General features: G+C 40.9%; 2 protein-coding genes across 2 annotated transcripts in view; both read left to right on the top strand.

Annotated features, from left to right (window-relative positions):
* LOC125259490 (ribonuclease inhibitor-like) overlaps positions 1–19,464 on the top strand; it is a 148,662-nt gene that overhangs the window by 49,847 nt on the left and 79,351 nt on the right. The window lies entirely within an intron of this gene.
* The window catches only part of LOC125259095 (protein NLRC3-like), a 33,684-nt gene that overhangs the window by 11,156 nt on the left and 3,064 nt on the right, over positions 1–19,464 (top strand). Inside the window, exons 4-5 of the mRNA XM_048176487.1 lie at positions 1,939–2,109; positions 2,447–2,620. Coding sequence (XP_048032444.1) covers positions 1,939–2,109; positions 2,447–2,620 — 345 coding nt within the window. The remainder of the gene's footprint in view (positions 1–1,938; positions 2,110–2,446; positions 2,621–19,464) is intronic.

The raw sequence follows: 19,464 nt of genomic DNA, 5'->3' as shown, positions 1-19,464 counted from the left end.
CAGCATATGCACCATGGGGCCGCAAAATTTTATCCATGAGACGCTGAAAGGTAGCCGGTGCCCCGAACACCCCGAACGGAAGTGTAACGAATTGGTGTAATCCGAACGGCGTCGTGAAAGCTGTCTTTTCTTTGGATAATGGCGACAAGGGGATCTGCCAATATCCCTTTGTTAAGTCCAGTGTCGAATAAAATCGAGCCGTACCGAGCCGGTCAAGCAATTCGTCCACCTGCGGCATTGGATACGCGTCGAATTTCGACACTGCATTCACCTTGCGATAGTCCACACAGAACCGAACTGAACCGAACCGTTTTAGGGACCAAAACTATCGGGCTCGCCCAGTTACTGCTGGATTCTTCTATTACTCCCATTTCAAGCATTGCCCCTAATTCCGCCTGAACTACCTTTTTCTTGTGTTCAGGCAACCTATACGGCCGGCTGCGAATCACCACGCCCGGCTCCGTCTCGATGTGGTGCTGAATGAGGTCTGTACGACCCGGTGAGGAGAAAACACGTCAGCAAATTATGCTTGTAACTTAGTCAAATCAGTGAGCTGGGAGGACGAGAAGTGGTCTCCTCCTGGGGCCAGAGCGAGGGATTGTTTTTTATATTCGCCTCTGGCCCAAGATCATCCTCTCCGCTAATCACCATCGCCAGCATCACTGATTCTGCCTCATTCCATTTTTTAAGGAGATTGAGGTGGTAAATTTGACATGCTCCTCTCCTATCGGAACGGCCAACTTGCCGTGTAACCTCAAACGGTCCTTGCCACTTTGCAAGTAATTTCGAACTTGAAGTGGGGAGCAATACAAGCACTTTATCTCCCGGTGAAAATTTGTGTAAATTAGTCCCCCTGTCATACAGCTGTATAACATGATATACATACACTCTAGAAAGTTTGAGAACCACTGAAAGAGGATATGTAGTAAAAATGTGATGACTTTTCGTCGACTAAAACTAGACTAAAATATGAAAGACTAAAGGCCAGAACACACCAAGCCGACGCCGACGAACTAGTGGCGATGAATGCAGACTGTGCGGCAGCGTCTGTGTCCAAAGTTGGCCTGACACACCAAACCAGTGCTAGACAGCCGATGGCCAAGTAGCACATCAGTTCTGGGCCTGCGTGAGATGAAATGCCTTTCCGAACCAGCAGGTGGCACTATCTGAACAGCCAATCAGAATGATCAGATGGCCCGACGAGCTCCGGCGCCGATTTGAAATGTTGCCCAAAAAAGTGCAAGGAGGACCACCTTCAGCTGACGGTGCGGAACACACTGAGAAAACTTAGTCTGCTGACGAACAAAAAGACTAAACATTTTTGTCTGAAGATAAAGACTAAGACTAAATCAAAAATGGCTGCCAAAATTAACACTGGTTTGTACAACATCTGACTTCATATTTCTTGCATATTTTCTGCAAAGATATTTAACAATTTGTTTTACATTTACACCATGTTGGTCACTTCATGTGTGGTGCACTTGGAATGGAACTTTTTTTTAACCAGATTGTTAATAAAGAGAATGTTACTTAAATCATATTGTAGTAAATTTAAGTTGACTAGTTAAACAGTAAAAAAAAAAAAAAAAAAGAAGATCGAAATCATGAATCGGTCAATCGTTCTGAAAAAAAAAAAAGAGATTTGATTTTTTTTTTTTTTTGCCATATCGCCCAACCCTAATATCATCGTTCATATATGATATAGGCCTATGTTGCACACCCCTACGATGCAGCACTGGCCCAATCAGGCAAGTGACAGTTCCATCAACTGTCCCAAGGGTTGTCTCAACGCTGACCCCGGGCCATCGAGCAGTCCTTATTGTCGAGCCCTTATATATATATAATGTGTGTGTATATATATTATGTAAAAATAATAATGGGAAATATATTTTGTATATGAAAAATCCATCTAATTCTGTGATTGTAATTTATTTGTAGGTTAAATAACTGTAACTTAACAGACAAAAGCTGTTCAGCTCTGGCTACAGTTCTTGGATCAGATACTAATCTGAAAGAGCTGAACATGAACAATAATAAACTGCAGGATTCAGGAGTGAAGCAGCTCTGCACTGGACTGATGAATATAAAGTGTAAATTGGAGATACTGAGGTAAGTTGTGTTACAACAGAAGATTTTTTTAGTGCAAAAGAATTATAAAGAACAACAGGTAACACTTTATAATAAGTTCTCATTATTTATTGATAATGCATTAACTAAATTTAAGAATGAGCAATAGCTACATTTGTTACAGAAGGTATTACTTTTATGTTAGTTTAATAAATACAACTGATCATTGTTAGTTTCATCTCAGGTCCATTAAATAATAGTTACAACTTTTGATTTTCTCTTCTTTTTTTTTTTTTTTTTTTTTTGGGAAAAGTGCTTAATGTAAATAATAGTCTTTCAAAATAAAAATAAAAATAAATCTCTCTCTCTGCTAATGTAGGTTAAGCTCCTGTTATATGACAGATGAAGGTTGTTCTGCTCTGACTTCAGCTCTGAAATCAAACCCATCACACCTGAGAGAGCTGAACCTGAGCAGGAATTATCCAGGAGATTCAGGAGTGAAAAACCTCAGTGATCTACTGATGAACCCACAATTCAATCTGGAGAAACTAGAGTTAGTATCATTATACTGTACAGCAGTTACAGTGTGATTAAAGTTCACTGTTTAGTTTAAGACAACTGGACTCAAGTCACATCATTTATAGCGCTGCACTTTCTGTGTTTCTCCATCTGAAGAAAGATTCAGAAATATTATTAGTTAACAGCTTATGTGTATCAGTAGAAAGAGCATTAAACTTTGAAGCATTTGAAACTTTCATATGCTGAAATCTGACAAATCTTTGATTTGAAACAATACAGAAGTGAGAACAGACTAAAAGCAGCGTAACCAATAACAGCAGATTATTCTAACAGAGTTACAGTTATACTGGACTAATGCTACTTTTCACTAATCTTCATTTATTGAGCAAAATGTGTATTTAGAGATTATAAACTACACTTTAAAATGTCTTAAAATAAATTGATTCATGAATACGATTCTCTTATGTTGAAAATGTGAAATCTGTCCATTTAAATGTATACTTTTCTATTGTCTATTGTCTATTTTCTATATTGATCCTATATATTAATCTACAGTGATAAATTCACTTATTTGTGGAGTGAGGACGGATCCAGACTTGGATTGTAACTAGTGTCCTCAAATGCTCCTGTCTTGGTTTGTTCATATCATGAAGTTTCCATGATTTTGCTGGTGTATTAGTGACTGTATGACATTTATTAATGATTCATTTGAACTGAACATGGATTTGAGTCATTTTCTCTTTCTCTCTTCAGTCTGAGTGGATGCAGTATTATAGAGGAACAGTGGGTCATCCTGACTTCAGCTCTGAAATCAAACCCATCACACCTGAGAGAGCTGAACCTGAGCTGGAATAAACTAGAAAACACAGGAGTGAAGCACTTGTGTGATGTACTGAAGGATTCACACTGTAAAATGGAGAGATTGAGGTCAGTCACATTCACATACAAGAATTAAAATGTTGAAAATCACTTCAGCAGTTTAAACTAAAACACTTAATACTCAATATCTCATGAAGAGTCTGAGTTTACATTATATTTGAGGTGAAATGAAGATAATGATCTCACTTCCTCTGTATGTTTTATTTACTTATGGAAATGATGTGACTTTACAAAACAAAGAGTTATTTTCTTTTCTTCTTTCTTATTTTCTACTCTCTCACTCTCTCTCTCTCGTGCGCATGCATGGGCGTTTGCTGAGTGAGTGCAAGGAGTGCGTGGTGAGTTAGGACTCAGAATGAGTTTCTGCCCGCTGTGGCTCTTTTTTCTTTACTTTTTTCTTGTATGAATATTGCTTTTTCTTATGTTTAATCTGCATTGAGTAGATAAAACATCATATTGTTTTGGGAGTTTTTTTCGCCAGCATTTCACTGGAGGCATAGTGGCCCAAAATGTTGACTCGTTAAGTGTTGGAGTTAATGTAGTGGCTGTTGCAAGCGTGGAAGATTGTATTTTGGCTATCGGAGAGGTTGTTGGACTTAAGAGCATTTTAGCGGTGTCAAGGATGAGTAATGCAGTTGTTTGTTTTTTGAACACTGTAGAAAATGCCAATGATGTTGTAGAAAAAGGAGTTGTAATTTGTGGCCTTTTTTCACCTGTGCTTCCTCTTTCAACCCCTGCGAAAAAAGTTATTCTGTCAAATATCCCACCTTTCATTAAAGATGAGGCTTTGGTTTAAGAATTGTCACGTTTTGGAAAATTGGTTGATCCAGTGAAAAAGATAGCGATTGGGGGCAAATCTGAGTTGATCAAACATGTGTCTTTTAGGAGAAAAACATGTCTTTTAGGAGATTCACATATATGATTTTGAGTGAGAACAGAACAGAACTGAATTTAAATCTGAAGTTCAGGCTCATGGCTGTCCCGAGAATGGGGGTACACGCACAAAGCAAAATGTGATAGATGAGAGAGTGGTGCAAGATGAAGTAAGCGCTGCTGGTACATCTGTGTCAGTACCTATGAGTTCAATACAGAGTGTAAAGTGCATAACAAACAAGGTGCTTTATGAGCAAACTGTTGAAACTGTTCAAACCATGATTGAAATCATGGATGATTCGGCTGGTGAAGATCAAGAAAGGTTGAATGTGAGCTTGATTAAAGAAGCTGTTGTTACAGAATTGATGGAGACATGAAATTCAATGAATCGTTTATCTGATATAGAGTCTAGACCAGATAATGTAAATTTGTGTGAAGTAGACATGGATCAAGCTGTCTTCAAAAATCCTCTTAAAAGAAAAAAGAAAGAAAGATAGAGAAGAAGGATCAAAAAAAGCGAGAAAAGAACAAAAGAATGATACAGATAATATTGAAAGTGAAAGTGAACTTTCTGACTCTAGTACTTCAAGTTGTTCACAAAGTGAATGTAAATGTGACGATTACAGTGCTGATGAAATTAAGAAGTTTTTGAAGGTGACAAAAAAAATCAGATAGGAGAACAGATTGTTGATTTCTTCCCAGACCTGAAACGGTTTGTGGAAAGCACTAAGAGTCTAATAAGTGAAGGTTGCTTTCTGGATAAAGAAGTATGTCGACTGAAAAAAATTTGTTTAAAAAATCCAAAACCGGCTGAATAATAATGATGACAAAGTGGCATAATTCTTTTATTCTTAATGGTTGTGTGTCTCTGTACGGCTTAATTTTTGTTTCTTTTTTTTTTTTTTACTCATGGCAAATATCCGTATTGCATCGTTAAATGTAAACAGAGCCAGGGATGATGTAAAGAGGATGCAAGTGTACGAAACAATGAAACAGAAATAACTTGATGTTCTCTTATTACAAGAAACACATAGTGATGATAAAAATGTTACAGATTGCATAAAAGAATGGAATGGTCATATTTTTCTAAGTCATAAAATTTCACATAGTGGAGGAGATGCTGTCTTGTTTGCCAAAGATTTTACTCCATGCTCTTTAAAAATAGAGGAAATTGTGAAGGGGAGACTTTAAGATTCAAGCCCTTTTTGAAAACCCTTTTTGGTTTTTATTTGTGTATATGCCCCCACTTTGCAAATAGAAAGAATGGCTTTTTTGGATATTTTATGCTAGGCAAATGCAATAGCGAAGAATATCTATTTCTTGGTGGGGATATTAATTGTGTTGAGCAAAATATTGATCGCAATCATATAGAACCACGTATGCCTTCTCGCAAGTGACTTTGTGAAATAATTGTAAGAAATGACCTATGTGATGTCTGGAGAAATTTAAATGGAAATTTAAGACAATATACATGGGCTCGGGGGTCACGTGACACAGGCGGTGAGGAAAGACGTGCTCTAGTGGGCTCCTCTGACTAGCTATATTATTAATCAAGAATCCTACATTAATCTCCCTAGTTTGTAGATTTTCGAGTCCATTAAGGAATTGGGTGGGCAATATTCTTTATGGCAGAACACAGTTCGCGCCGAAAAGGACGTAAAACACGGCCAACTAGCAACACTCCCGAAGCTAACGATCCTGACTCGCTACCCAACATGGCCGAAGATGTGGAAGGCGAAATATCGTTACAGACCCTTTGGAAGGAGATCAAAACCAGTAAAGAGGAAATTAGCAAACAAATGGACAGGATGACCAACAATATTCAAGCTAAACTGACCCGCATCGAAACCTCTATGTCAACTTTATCGGAACAGATGGTCGAGGTTGAAACTAGAGTAAGCGCCACAGAGGATGACTTGAGAGATACTCGTTCGACAGTTACTCGCTTGGAGAAGGATGTCGCCTACCTTAAAGATAAAGTGCAAGACCTGGAGAACAGAAGTAGGAGATCTAATATTCAGATTGTAAACTTGCCGGAAAAATCCGAGGGAAGTAATATGGTTTCATTTCTGGAACGCATTATCCCGGAGATCCTCGGTGTAGAGAACTTTCCGTCTCCTCCGACAACTGAGAGGGCCCACAGAACGGGAAATACTTCGTCGAATAGGGCAACTCCAAGGATAATTGTGGTGAAACTCCTGAACTTCAGAGATAAGCAGAAAATCCTTCAACTTGCGCGAGAGAGAACGGAGGTTTTCCTTGACAACCGGCGCATCCACTTTTTTCCCGATTTCAGTGTGGAGCTCCAGAATGCTCGCAAAGCTTACAAGGAGGTGAAACGAATGTTGAGAGATCGTGAAATTGAATATCCTTCTAAGCTTCGGATCATGTACATGGGTAAAACAAAGTTCTTCTCCACTCCACTTGAGGTTAAGAACTAATGGCTTTCACACAAAGGATATCCTGTGAGTTAAGACTATAATGTTTTCATATAACACTGTAAACGTTTTCCTTTTTATTTCCTTGACCAAAGGTCATAACAAGAAATATTATTTTCTGTTGTTGCCAGATTACAATTTAGCCACTGCTGAAAGTTCCTCTAATGTATAGTATCATGTATAGTATATTTGAATGGTTCCACTAGTTCGCAATGTAGTTTAATATTTGATTTATTAGCTTTACCATTTGTTCAATGTCTGCACCTAATTAAGTACAATTCTAATAGAAGATATGAATATCTGACCGTTTATATATTTTTTATTTTGTTCTGAATAGGGAGTTTTATCATGCTATGTAGGATACTAGCTATTTGAATATGGCTAGTCAGCGTCAGCTACAAGTTCGGAAGCAAGGTTGTTACTAAGGCGTAATTTGCCTTCTTTTCTTTCTTTCGTTTCTTCTTTTTTTTCACATTTGAAAGTTACAATTTTAATTCAGGTGATTTTTATTTTTGTTTCTTATTTTTCACGCAACAAGATGCATCTTTTGCAATGGTATCATTTAGGAGTAGAAGAACATTATTATTTGTGTAGTGGAGATTTTGCTGTTATTTATAAGATCATGATAACTGGCTAAGATTTTAAACTGTGTATCATGGAATGTTAGGGGTTTAAATAATCTGGTAAAAAGAAAGAAAGTACTGTCATATTTGAAAAGGGTTAACACGGATATAGCTTTTATTCAGGAGACCCATCTTACAGATCAGGAACATATAAAACTCAAGAGAGAATGGGGTGGTCAGGTCTATTACTCATCATTTTCTTCCAGTGGTCGAGGGGTAGCAGTACTAATCCACAAAAAAATTACAATTTAACTTGACTAATACATACTCTGATACTGCTGGTAAATATGTAATTGTTGAATGTGAGTTGAATAGGGAACATATAACCTTTGTAAATGTCTATGGTCCAAACCATGATGATCCCATCTTTTTTAGCAATTTACTATTACGATTAGCTACTATTGAGGGCAGTTGCATTTTTGATGGTGACTTTAATCTAGTTTTAGACCCTTCCAAGGATAGATCATCAAAAAAAATCTTAAATCAAAAGCAGGAACCATTCTGAGTCAAGGGATAACTGATTTGGGGTCCTGGAAGGTCTCTTAGGTCGTCCAACCAGAGACAGTTAAACGTTCCTCGGGCTAGACTGAAGTCAAGAGGAGACCGAGCCTTTGCTGTTGCTGCACCAAAACTCTGGAATAGTTTACCTGTTTTTATTAGAACTGCCTCTACACTACATGAGTTTAAAACAAAACTCAAAACCCATCTTTTTTCTCTGGCTTTTAATTGTCATTGATGTGTGCTGTGTGTTTTTTTGGTTTGTTCTGCGCTGTAATTTATGGTGTATATTATGTTAGTTTGTTATACTGTACAGCACCCTGGTCAACAATTGTTGTTTTTATTGGTGCTATATAAATAAAGCTGAGTTGAGTTGAGGTTGTATGATGTATGGCGCAATCTCTATCCAGACCAAATTGACTACTCATTTTATTCAAATGTACATAATGTCTACTCAAGAATAGATTTCTTTTTAGCATCCCAATCATTAGCCTACCAAGTAAAAGACTGTACTCATCTTCCTGCATCCATCTCTGATCACAACCCTGTCAAGCTTACATGGGAACCAACAATGTCCCCACCTTACTCCAAAAAATGGAGCCAATCGGCCTCCCTGGTTGAGGGCTCAGGCTGGACAGCAGGCTTTACTGGAGGCTCTGGTGAGGCAGCGGCCATTTTCTTAAGCCGTCTGGGCCTCGTGGTGGCTCTCCTCTTGGGCGGTCTGGGTTTAGGATCAGGCATTAACACAGGGGAATACCCACTGGAGGAGTATGTGGAGGAAACTGGCGGTTGGTGAACTGACCAGTGGCCGTGTGTTTTTCTGAGGGGACTGGATGAGGAAAACATGTTCTCTTGAACCTCTTCAATCTCAAAATCAGAACCATTTAAAAAGAGAACCAGATTAACCCTCTGGAGTCTGAGGCTGATTTGGGGCTTGGAGAAGTTTTGACATGCCCTGACATTTGTGCTTTTTTCAGTTGTTCATAAACATATAAATGACAAAAGTGTCATTACACTGTATTCAGCACAAACTAGGCTACCATAATATGTGAGGAACATGTATGTACATGTTTGTATTTTTGAAGGAATAATGTTTATGCGTGGTTATTGAAAAAACAAAAAACTTAAGTCACTGAAATAAGGCCAAAAAAAGTATATTAAATCTGTGTTCACAAGACTTCTGGGTATTGGAGGTTGTAGACTAGAGTTTTTGCTTCAGAATTATGTAAAAATTATGCTGCCTACTCCTTCATATAAAACAATATATTGATTTATTTTTTGTAAGAAACTTTTTGTCAAGAAACACAGTATGCGTGGAGGCGTGAATCATCATGAATAATGGGTCATTTACACCTGAGAAGACAAAAGAATCACATAATAATGACCTGAAATGACTTGCATATTAATGAGGCCTTTCAGTCAGGTAGGCTGTGAAAAAAAACCTATGTAATCATGTCTCAGCTCATCATAAACAGCAATACTGTGAAATATTATTACAATTTAAAATAATGGTATTCTATTATATTCTTTAAAATATAATGTATTTCTGTGATGCAAAGTGTCTGAACAATTATGTTACCTCTATGGCATTTCATATAGGCTTTTAGCTTAAAAGCATGCACATTTGGAGAAATATTGATGGATTCTTATATATTTATGTCAATTTTCTATACTGAGAAGTAATATTTATTCAATATTTATTGTCATCACTATGAGTGCTGGATACTGTGTTTTCAATTCATACTTGCAGCCGGAGGGCGCTCTGTGCACCTTTAGTCCACAAATTCATATAAAGAAGAAAAGGAACCAGGAACTAACGGCATGTCTTCTAGAGATCGCTAACCATGGCTTTAACATCCAAATAAACACTTTTCAAGACAATAAATACACGATTGAGACAATGCATACAAGTATTGCCTCTGAATTTGCCTCTGAATAGCGCTCCCTCCTTGGGCGTGGCCGAATTAGCGGATAATGAGCTGAATCACGGACTTCTGACATGGCTCTCTTTTCATACAGATTACATAAACACAGAATGTTTGTTTTCGATTTGACTTGCAAGATTTAAAACCTGACATTTCAACATTTCTTTAGACATAAGTGTCATTTTTTTTTTTGTCATTAGCATTCATAAGTTACAGTTCATTTTCTGAGAACTATCAGATTGGACTTCGTTAAGAGGGAGACGAGAGATCACACATCATGTTAGTTTTCTTTATTTTACAAAAAGCACAACATTGTGTTTTTACTCTGAGTGTACACAAATAAAAGAAGACATTCTATAGTTTCAATTGATATATTACTTATGTCTCTATGACAAGAAATGATGGAGTATTTTAAGTCTGTTTTGCTGCAATGTGAAAAAAATCCTGCAAAACGTGCCGGTGCGTTTTCAGACCTCAGGGAGTTAATAGACTCGACTAGGGAAAAGAAACAGGCAGGTTCACTATAACGAATCATGTCCTCTTCCAGGCCCTTCAGAAAACAGGCATTCAGGAGAGCATCTGGCCAGTTCACCATACAAGATAGCTCAGAAAATTCCTCCACGTACCTCTCCAGCGGGCGACCGTCCTGCCTGAGAATCCAAAGACGGTCCTCCGCTGTGTCATGGGGCTTCTGGACAGTAGGAGGAATAAGGACCAGGAATATACCCATTTTAGCTTGTTGAAGTCTGGTCGGTTGGGTCTGTTCTTCTGTTACAGTTGAGGTTGTGGCAGAGATGAGGCATACATGGACTTCCACAAAGTAAGGTATTAACAAAGGAGTATAACACAACCAAAACATACTAACTAACAATAAGAACAGACAAAGGAGTGCAGGGAGTGAGTCCATTATAAAGGGTGTGTAGATGATGAAATCCAGGTGCAGGTGATGAGTGATGATGGGGAGATGACGAGGAAGTGAGTGCAGGTGATGACACAACTAGGATGATGGGAAATGGAGTCCAGGAACGAAGGGAACTGTGTCAAAAAGTGAAGCAGTCTTGACAAGAGAATGGAAAAGTAGAATACCAGATCTTCCAGATGGTTTATGTTGGGCAAGAGGATGGTTTGCAATATTTGGGGGTATACTTGGGTAATGAGACAACGGCTCAAAAAAATTGGATGAGAACACTTGAAAAGCTTGAGGGCCGACTCGAAAAATGGAAATGGGTTGTACCAATTTTATCATACAGAGGACATACTTTGGTTATTAACAATTTGGTGGCTTCCTCTTTGTGGCACCGGATGGCTTGCATTGATCCACCGGCTTATTTACTTGGAAAAATCCAGTCTGTTTTAATGGACTTTTTTTGGGACAAGTTACACTGGATACCACACAACATTTTGTATTTAAAAAAGAAGAAGGAGGTCAAGGACTTATTCATGAACAAAGTAGGACGTTTTCTCACCAGTTCAGAGAAATGAAAGCTCTAGCGTAAGTTCTGCGAGGAAGACTCAATGTTACATCACCTATTAGTTTAGATCTAACCAATCATTATCTTACACTTGGAGTATAAAAGCTGACACGTTTGAGTCCGCAGATGCTGACGCCAACCTTCACCTCCATCCTCCCCACCACCACCAGGATGGTCCCTGTCCATACCTCCCAGGGGGTTGGCTACACCCCTGCCTTCATCTTCATATTCAGGCAGGAAACGCAGAGTCCGCAACCCTTTAGGATCTGAGCTACGGACGGGGCCTATGCCAAAGAACTTTCTTACAATATTTTGCTTGCTGACTGTTAATAAATATTGTTGTCATGTTATCTTACCTCCCCGAATCTTTCTGGTAGAACTTTGCTTGGAAATCAGAGGCCTGTGCAATTCTTAAATCTGTTGACTAACTCTGTTTAGATAAGCAGTTATTTTTGATGGATCCAAAAAAGAATTAATACATCAAGGCTTCCTGTTTTTTTATAAAAATCTGTTTAAAATATGGGACCTTTTTAAAGTGAAAAGATTTGAGAGTATGGATTCTCTTTTTTGGTTATTGGAAGAACCCATGATTAACGGTGCCTGTCTGGACTTTTTAGATACATGTGGGTTATCAAATGATGTCTTTATTAAATCCAAGATTGCAACATTGGGGCGTTTAATTAATGTGTCTAGTTCAAATTTTAAAAATGTGGAAAATGTGGCTACTTCATTAGGTATTAAATCAGTTTGAATTGTTGAAAAAATTCTTCAGAATTTGCTGTGTTTACAGTAAAAGAAATGAACATGCTTGATGATTTTTTTTGTCAAAAAACTTCTGCCTGATGATAAAGATACTTTTCCAAAGTGTTTTTTGTCCCCAAATATAGGGGAATATTCTGGGGTGTTTTTAGAAAATGTACCAGATTTGGATTTATATGAAGTTGGAGGAAAAAAAAAAAAAAAAAAAAAAAAAAAAAAAAAAAAAGTACAATGCTTGTGTAAAAGCTTTCAACAAAAAAGGTCTACATAAAAGAATTGATTCGCCCTGGCATACTATCTTTGAACTTCATGAAGATGTAAAACCAGAGTGGAGGGCACTCTATAAGCCACCATTAACAAAAAGATTTGGAGACTTAGAGTGGAGAATTGTACATGGCATTGTCAGGTGAGCCTAGAAGACCCAGAGGCAAAAGGAGTTTGCAAATAGTTTATTAGAGTTCCAGAAATAACAGAAGCAGGCACGTTGCAGCTGGAGATCAAAAGAATAAACAGCGGCTTCCCGAGTCACAGGTCCTCAACTGTAGTCCCACTGGAGTGAAGTACAAGCAGATGGAAATGGTCTGTGCTGGCAGATAGAAGCGACCACGACAGGCTCACAGTTCGACTGAACTGACAGCAGGAAACAAGTTCGGGTCTCTGGACTGGGGCTGGAACTCAGACACAGAAAACTGACTGCTAAGACACACACGAATAAAGTTTAGTGAGACAACGAGGAGCACGTCACACTCACATATACCAATTCCCGAACACAGACAAGGACGAAGAACAGAGAGAAGTAGGCAGCGCAATCAGCGCGAAGACACAGAACAGGTGCGTGCATGGGAGCGTGCGCGTCAGAGGTAAGGGGAAACAGCTGAGACCAATGAAAGATGAAAGAGAGAAGGAAAGAGATACCCAAAACAAGAGTAATCAGACCTGGCTCATGACAGTACCCCTCCCCCGAGGAGCGCCACCTGGCGCTCCCAAGGAAGAGGACTGGCGAGAGCGAAGGAAATCATCGATGAGCGAGTGGTCCAGGACGTCCCGAGCCGGAATCCAACTCCTCTCCTCAGGACCATAGCCCTCCTAATCGACGAGATACTGGTAACCCCGACCCCAACGGCGCATGTCCAGCAGCTTCCTGACCCTGTAAATAGGAGAACTCTCGACAAGTTCGGGACAGTGGGCAGGGCGGGCGGGAGCGCGAACGACCGGCTTAATACACAAGACATGGAAGACCGGATGGACGCGCCTCAAGTTAGGAGGCAATTTGAGCTTCATGGCCACAGGGCTAAGGATCTTGATAATGGAAAAGGACCCAATAAAGCGTGGTGCCAGTTTATGCGATTCGGTTCGATGTGGTAAATCCTTGGTAGATAACCATACCTTCTGTCCACAAACATATCTAGGTGCTTTAATGCGACGGCGATTGGCCGCGCGACGGGTGCGTTCTCTATTTCGACATAAGGCGGATCTAACAGCTCTCCAAGTTCGTTGGCAAAGGCGGATAAAAGCTTGGACCGAGGGAACAGAAGTTTCAGTCTCCTGAGAGGGAAACAGAGGGGGCTGATGCCCTAATGAAGACTGAAACGGAGATAACCCGGTAGCCGACGAGGGAAGAGAATTATGGGCGTACTCGATCCAGGGGAGTTGCTCGCACCACGACGCTGGGTTACGAAAAGCCAAAGAACAAAGCATGCGTCCTAAAATCTGGTTAGTACATTCAGCTTGACCATTCGTCTGGGGGTGAAAACCCGAGGACAAGCTGGCAGTGGCCCCAATCAACCGACAAAATTCCTTCCAGAATTGTGAAGCAAATCGGGGACCTCTGTCTGAAACGATGTCAGTAGGGAGTCCATACAAATGAAAAACATTCTCAACAATAATCTGCGCGGTCTCCTTGGCGGAAGGGAGTTTACAAAGCGGTACGAAATGGGCTGCTTTAGAAAAGCGATCGACAATAGTGAGGATGACAGTGTTACCGTTAGAAGCAGGGAGACCAGTAACGAAGTCCATGGCCAGATGTGACCATGGACGAGACAGAATGGGAAGGGGTCTAAGGAGACCGGCAGGCAGAGAATTATTCGACTTGGTCTGAGCACATACGGGACACGAAGAAACAAAATGACGCACGTCGCGTGTTCTAGAAGGCCACCAGAATCGTTGGTTTATGGACGCTAGGGTTCCTCTAACCCCTGGATGGATTACCAGCTTAGAGGAATGACCCCATCGGAGGACTGCAGGCCGCATGGTCGGAGGAACAAACAATTGATTAGGAGGGCACCGTTTCGGAATAGAAACACCAGTAAGAGCGGTCTTGACTTGTCTCTCGATTCCCCAGGAAACGCCTGCCACCACGCAACCCTCAGGTAAGATAGGTTCAGTGGAAGAGGCGTCACCAGCAGAACCGAACTGCCGTGAAAGAGCGTCAGGCTTAGTATTCTTTGATCTGGGTCTATAGGAAATAGTGAAATCAAAACGTCCAAAAAAAAGCGCCCAACAAGCCTGACGAGCGTTCAATCGTTTAGCAGACCGGATATATTCTAGGTTTCTATGATCCGTCCACACAATGACAGGAACAGAGGACCCCTCTAACCAGTGACGCCACTCACCCAGAGCCAAACGAATGGCGAGAAGCTCACGGTTACCGATGTCATAATTTCGTTCAGCAGGTGAGAGGCGGTGCGAGAAGAATGCGCACGGATGAACCTTATTATCAGCGGAGGAACACTGAGAAAGGACAGCGCCCACGGCAATATCAGAGGCGTCGACCTCGACAATAAATTGTTCGGTAGGATCAGGCATGATCAGAATGGGTGCTGAAGTGAACAGCTCCTTCAGTTTGTCAAAAGCGTGCTGCACTCCCTCGGTCCATTTAAATAGTTTCTTAGGCGAAGTGGGAGCCGTTAGAGGCGTGGCAATGTGACTGAAATTAGCAATAAAACGATGATAAAAATTAGCAAATCCCAGAAAACGCTGGAGACCAGCATGAGAATCTGGGATGGGCCATTCCATAACCGCGCGTACCTTAGCAGGATTCATGCTGATGCCGTCAGCAGAGATTACCGAATCCAGGAAAGACACAGACTGAGCATGAAAGACACACTTCTCTGCCTTAACAAAAAGCTTGTTCTCCAATAGACGCTGGAAGACATGACGAACGTGCTGGACATGCACCGCTAGAGATGGGGAAAAGATTAAAATATCGTCTAAATATATGAAAACAAAAATATTAAGCATGCCTCTCAGAATATCATTAACTAGGGCTTGGAAAACAGCCAGTGCGTTGACCAGGCCAAACGGAAGAACCCGATATTCAAAGTGACCGAGAGGCGTGTTAAACACCGTCTTCCACTCATCTCCCTCTTTAATACGCACCAAATGGTAAGCATTACGGAGGTCCAATTTGGTGAAAATGCGGGCCCCCTGAAGCAACTCAAAGGCGGAAGACATAAGGGGCAAGGGGTAACGATTCTTGACCGTTATGTCATTCAACCCTCTATAATCAATACAGGAGCGCAACGAGCCGTCCTTCTTCTTAACAAAAAAAAAACCCAGCGCCAGCAGGAGAGGTGGAAGGAATGATAGTACCGGCTGCCAGACTCTCAGATAAATATTTCTCGAGAGCTTCGCGCTCAGGGGCAGAAAGAGAGTATAAACGACCACGGGGAGGAGTTGTACCGGGAAGTGGTTCTATACTACAATCATAAGGATGGTGAGGAGGTAGAGATGCAGCCCGGGAATGACTGAAGACCACCCGCAGATCGTGATACTCCTCCGGCACTCCGGACAAATCACTAGGCTCCTCCTGCAACACAGATACAGAAGAGACAGGAGACACAGCAGATACAAGACACTGGACATGACAAGACAAATGCCAAGACTGAATGGTTCCTTGTGACCAATTAACTTGTGGATTATGTTGAACGAGCCAAGGATGACCCAAAACAATAGGGGCAATAGTAGAATGAAAAATAGAAAAAGAAATAGTCTCTCGGTGGTTGCCTGAGATGATGGGCTCACAGGTGCAGTGATAAAGTGTATACTTGGCAGCTCACTGCCATCTAATGCAAACACAAGAGTAGGGTCATCGAGCTTCAACAAAGGGATTTTCTCTTCACGAGCCCACTGCTCCTCCATAAAATTTCCCTCAGACCCAGAATCAATGAGAGCTTGGCGTGTAGTAGTCGTTCCTGCCCACCGGAGCAGAACAGGCAGAGTGGTGACTGATTTGGCGGGAAAAGAACTAGAAACAGCGCTCGACAGTATCCCCCGGTCTACTGGCGAGTGTTCCCTTTTAGCGGGCAAACAGCCACCAGATGTCCCGAACGGCCACAGTACATACAAAGGTGACGGAGGATTCAACGCTGACGTTCAGCAGGCGAAATGCAAATTCCAGCAGTCTGCATGGGCTCAGGAAACTGAGCGGCTTCAAACGAAACAGTCGCTGGTCCAGGTTGGGGTGGAGATGGAGCTCGTTGGGTACCGCGGGCACGGCGTCGGAGGTCAGCACGCTTCTCCAAACGAATAGCCAATTCCACCAGCTGATCGAGGGCAGTGGGGACTTCTCGCGCATAGATCTTGTCCTTAATCTCAGGACACAATCCCTCCAGAAACTGCGCCATCAAGGCGGGCTCATTCCACTCACATGAAGCTGACAGAGTACGAAACTCTATGGAGAAGTCAGAAACTGAGCGTCCTCCCTGGCGTCCGCTTACGGAGCGGTCGAAAACCTTTACCATCTCCTCCCGGAACGCAATGAAGGACTGACAGCATACCGCCTCCGCCTCCCAGACTGCCGTGGCCCAGTCTCGCGCTCTCCCTGTCAGCAGAGAAATAACAAATGCTACCTTCGCACGGTCGGTCGCATACGTAGTGGGTTGGAGAGAAAAAACAACTTCACATTGAGTTAGGAAGGCTTTGCATTCTGAGGGCTCACCGGCGTATCTTGGTGGATTGCTCACTCTTGGTTCAGAGGCTTTGCTGGGAGGCGGAGAATCAGAGAGCTCATGACGGAGAAATTGAAATCGGTGAGATAAGTCTGCCACTTGAACAATGAGGTTCTCAACCGCATGTCTTATCGCAGAGAGTTCCTGCTCATGACGACCGAGCATCGCCCCCTGCATCCTAACAGCAAAGTGAATCTGTGTTTCCTTCACCGGGTCCATTTCTTGGTCCGGGAATTCTGTCAGGTGAGCCTAGAAGACCCAGAGGCAAAAGGAGTTTGCAAATAGTTTATTAGAGTTCCAGAAATAACAGAAACAGACTGCCAGATGTGAAGAAGCAGGCACTTTGCAGCTGGAGATCAAAAGAATAAACAGCGGCTTCCCAAGTCACAGGTCCTCAATTGTAGTCCCACTGGAGTGAAGTACAAGCAGATGGAAATGGTCCGTGCTGGCAGATAGAAGTAACCACACCCGACGACAGGCTCACACTTCGACTGAACCAACAGCAGGGAACAAGTTCGGGTCTCTGGACTGGGGCTGGAACTCAGACACAGAAAACTGACTGCTAAGACACACACAAATAAAGTTTAGCGAGACAACGAGGAGCACGTCACACTCACATATATCAATTCCCGGACACAGACAAGGACGAAGAACAGGGAGAAGTAGGCAGCGCAATCAGCATGAAGACACAGAACAGGTGCGTGCACGGGAGCTTGTGCGTCAGAGGTAAGGGGAAACAGCCGAGACCAATGAAAGATGAAAGAGAGAAGGAAAGAGATACCCAAAACAAGAGTAATCAGACCTGGCTCATGACAGGCATAGTTGCTGTTAATTCTTTTAACAGCTTCTATTTTAAATCCAAATGTTAGATAAGAATGTCCTTTTTGTTCTCAAAGAGAGACTATTTTTCATGTGTTTATGTATTGCTCAAGACTTAAGCCTTTATTTGACTTGTTGAAAGATATATTTATTTGTTTTGATGAAAAATTTACTGTTCCGGTTTTAAATATATCCAAAGACAATATGCCAATTGATTAATTTTATTATAGGCACAGCAAAAATGGCAATATATGTTAGCAGAAAGAAAAAAATTGAACAAAAAGGTAATTATAATGTTTTAATGATGTTTACAGCTATGATTAAATTGAGACTTGTAATCGATTTTTATTTCTATAAAGCTACAAATTGTTTAGAAGTGTTTGAAAATATATGGTGTCATAGGGGGCATTGTGTTATGTTGCTGAAAATGAAATGTATTTTTCACAATTTCTATGAATATTATGTTTTATATTTTAATGTTTTAATTTTTTTTTATATTTCTGTAATGTTTTTTGAAAAATCAAAAAAAAAAAAAAAACTCTCTCTCTCTCTCTCTCTGCTAATGTAGGTTAAGATACTGTGATATGACAGATGAAGGTTGTTCTGCTCTGACTTCAGCTCTGAAATCAAACCCATCACACCTGAGAGAGCTGAACCTGAGCAAGAATAAACTAGGAGACTCTGGAGTGAAAAACCTCAGTGATCTACTGATGAACCCACAATCCAAGCTGGAGAAACTTGAGTTAGTATCATTATACTGTACAGCAGTTACAGTGTGATTAAAGTTCACAGTTTAGTTTAAGACAACTGGACTCAAGTCACATCATTTATAGCGCTGCACTTTCTGTGTTTCTCCATCTGAAGAAAGATTCAGAAATATTATTAGTTAACGGCTTGTTATGTGTATTAGTAGAAAGAGCATTAAACTTTGTGGATATAAAATAGTTTCATATTCTGAAATCTGACAAATCTTTGCTTTGAAACAATACAGAAGTGAGAACAGACTAAAAACAGCGTAACAAATGACAGTAGATTATTCTGACAGAGTTACAGTTATACTGGACTAATGCTACTTTGCACTAAATCTTAATTTATTGAGCAAAATGTGTATTTAGAGTTTGTAAACTTCACTTTAAATGACTTGTGTCTGTATGGCATTTATTAATGATTAATTTAACTCACACATGAACTGAACATGGATTTGAGTAATTTTCTCTTTCTGTCTTCAGTCTGAGTCACTGCAGTATTACAGAGGAACAGTGTGTCATCCTGACTTCAGCTCTGAAATCAAACCCATCACACCTGAGAGAGCTGAACCTGAGCTGGAATCAAATAAAAAACACAGGAGTGAAGCACTTATGTGATGTACTGAAGGATTCACACTGTAAACTTGAGAGATTGAGGTCAGTAACATTCACATACAAGAATCAAAATCTAGTGTTAGCATCAGTTCTGGCAGGTCACGTCAGTCAAGCTTGCACCAGCTGACTCCCAGGTGACTTATGTCTACCTATAGGAATACGACGCCTATCACGGCATCTATATATAAGCTCCTCAGTATTGTCAGCAGCTATTGCATTTCTCAAGAGCAAATTACCCTCCTCCATCCCCAGCTCCTCCTCTCTTCAGTCAGTATTGGCCTC

The sequence above is a fragment of the Megalobrama amblycephala genome, linkage group LG23, assembly GCF_018812025.1.
Source record: "Megalobrama amblycephala isolate DHTTF-2021 linkage group LG23, ASM1881202v1, whole genome shotgun sequence".
NCBI lineage: Eukaryota > Metazoa > Chordata > Actinopteri > Cypriniformes > Xenocyprididae > Megalobrama > Megalobrama amblycephala.
Note: the sequence above shows the minus strand (reverse complement) of the source record. Positions and strands in the feature narration are given on the sequence as shown.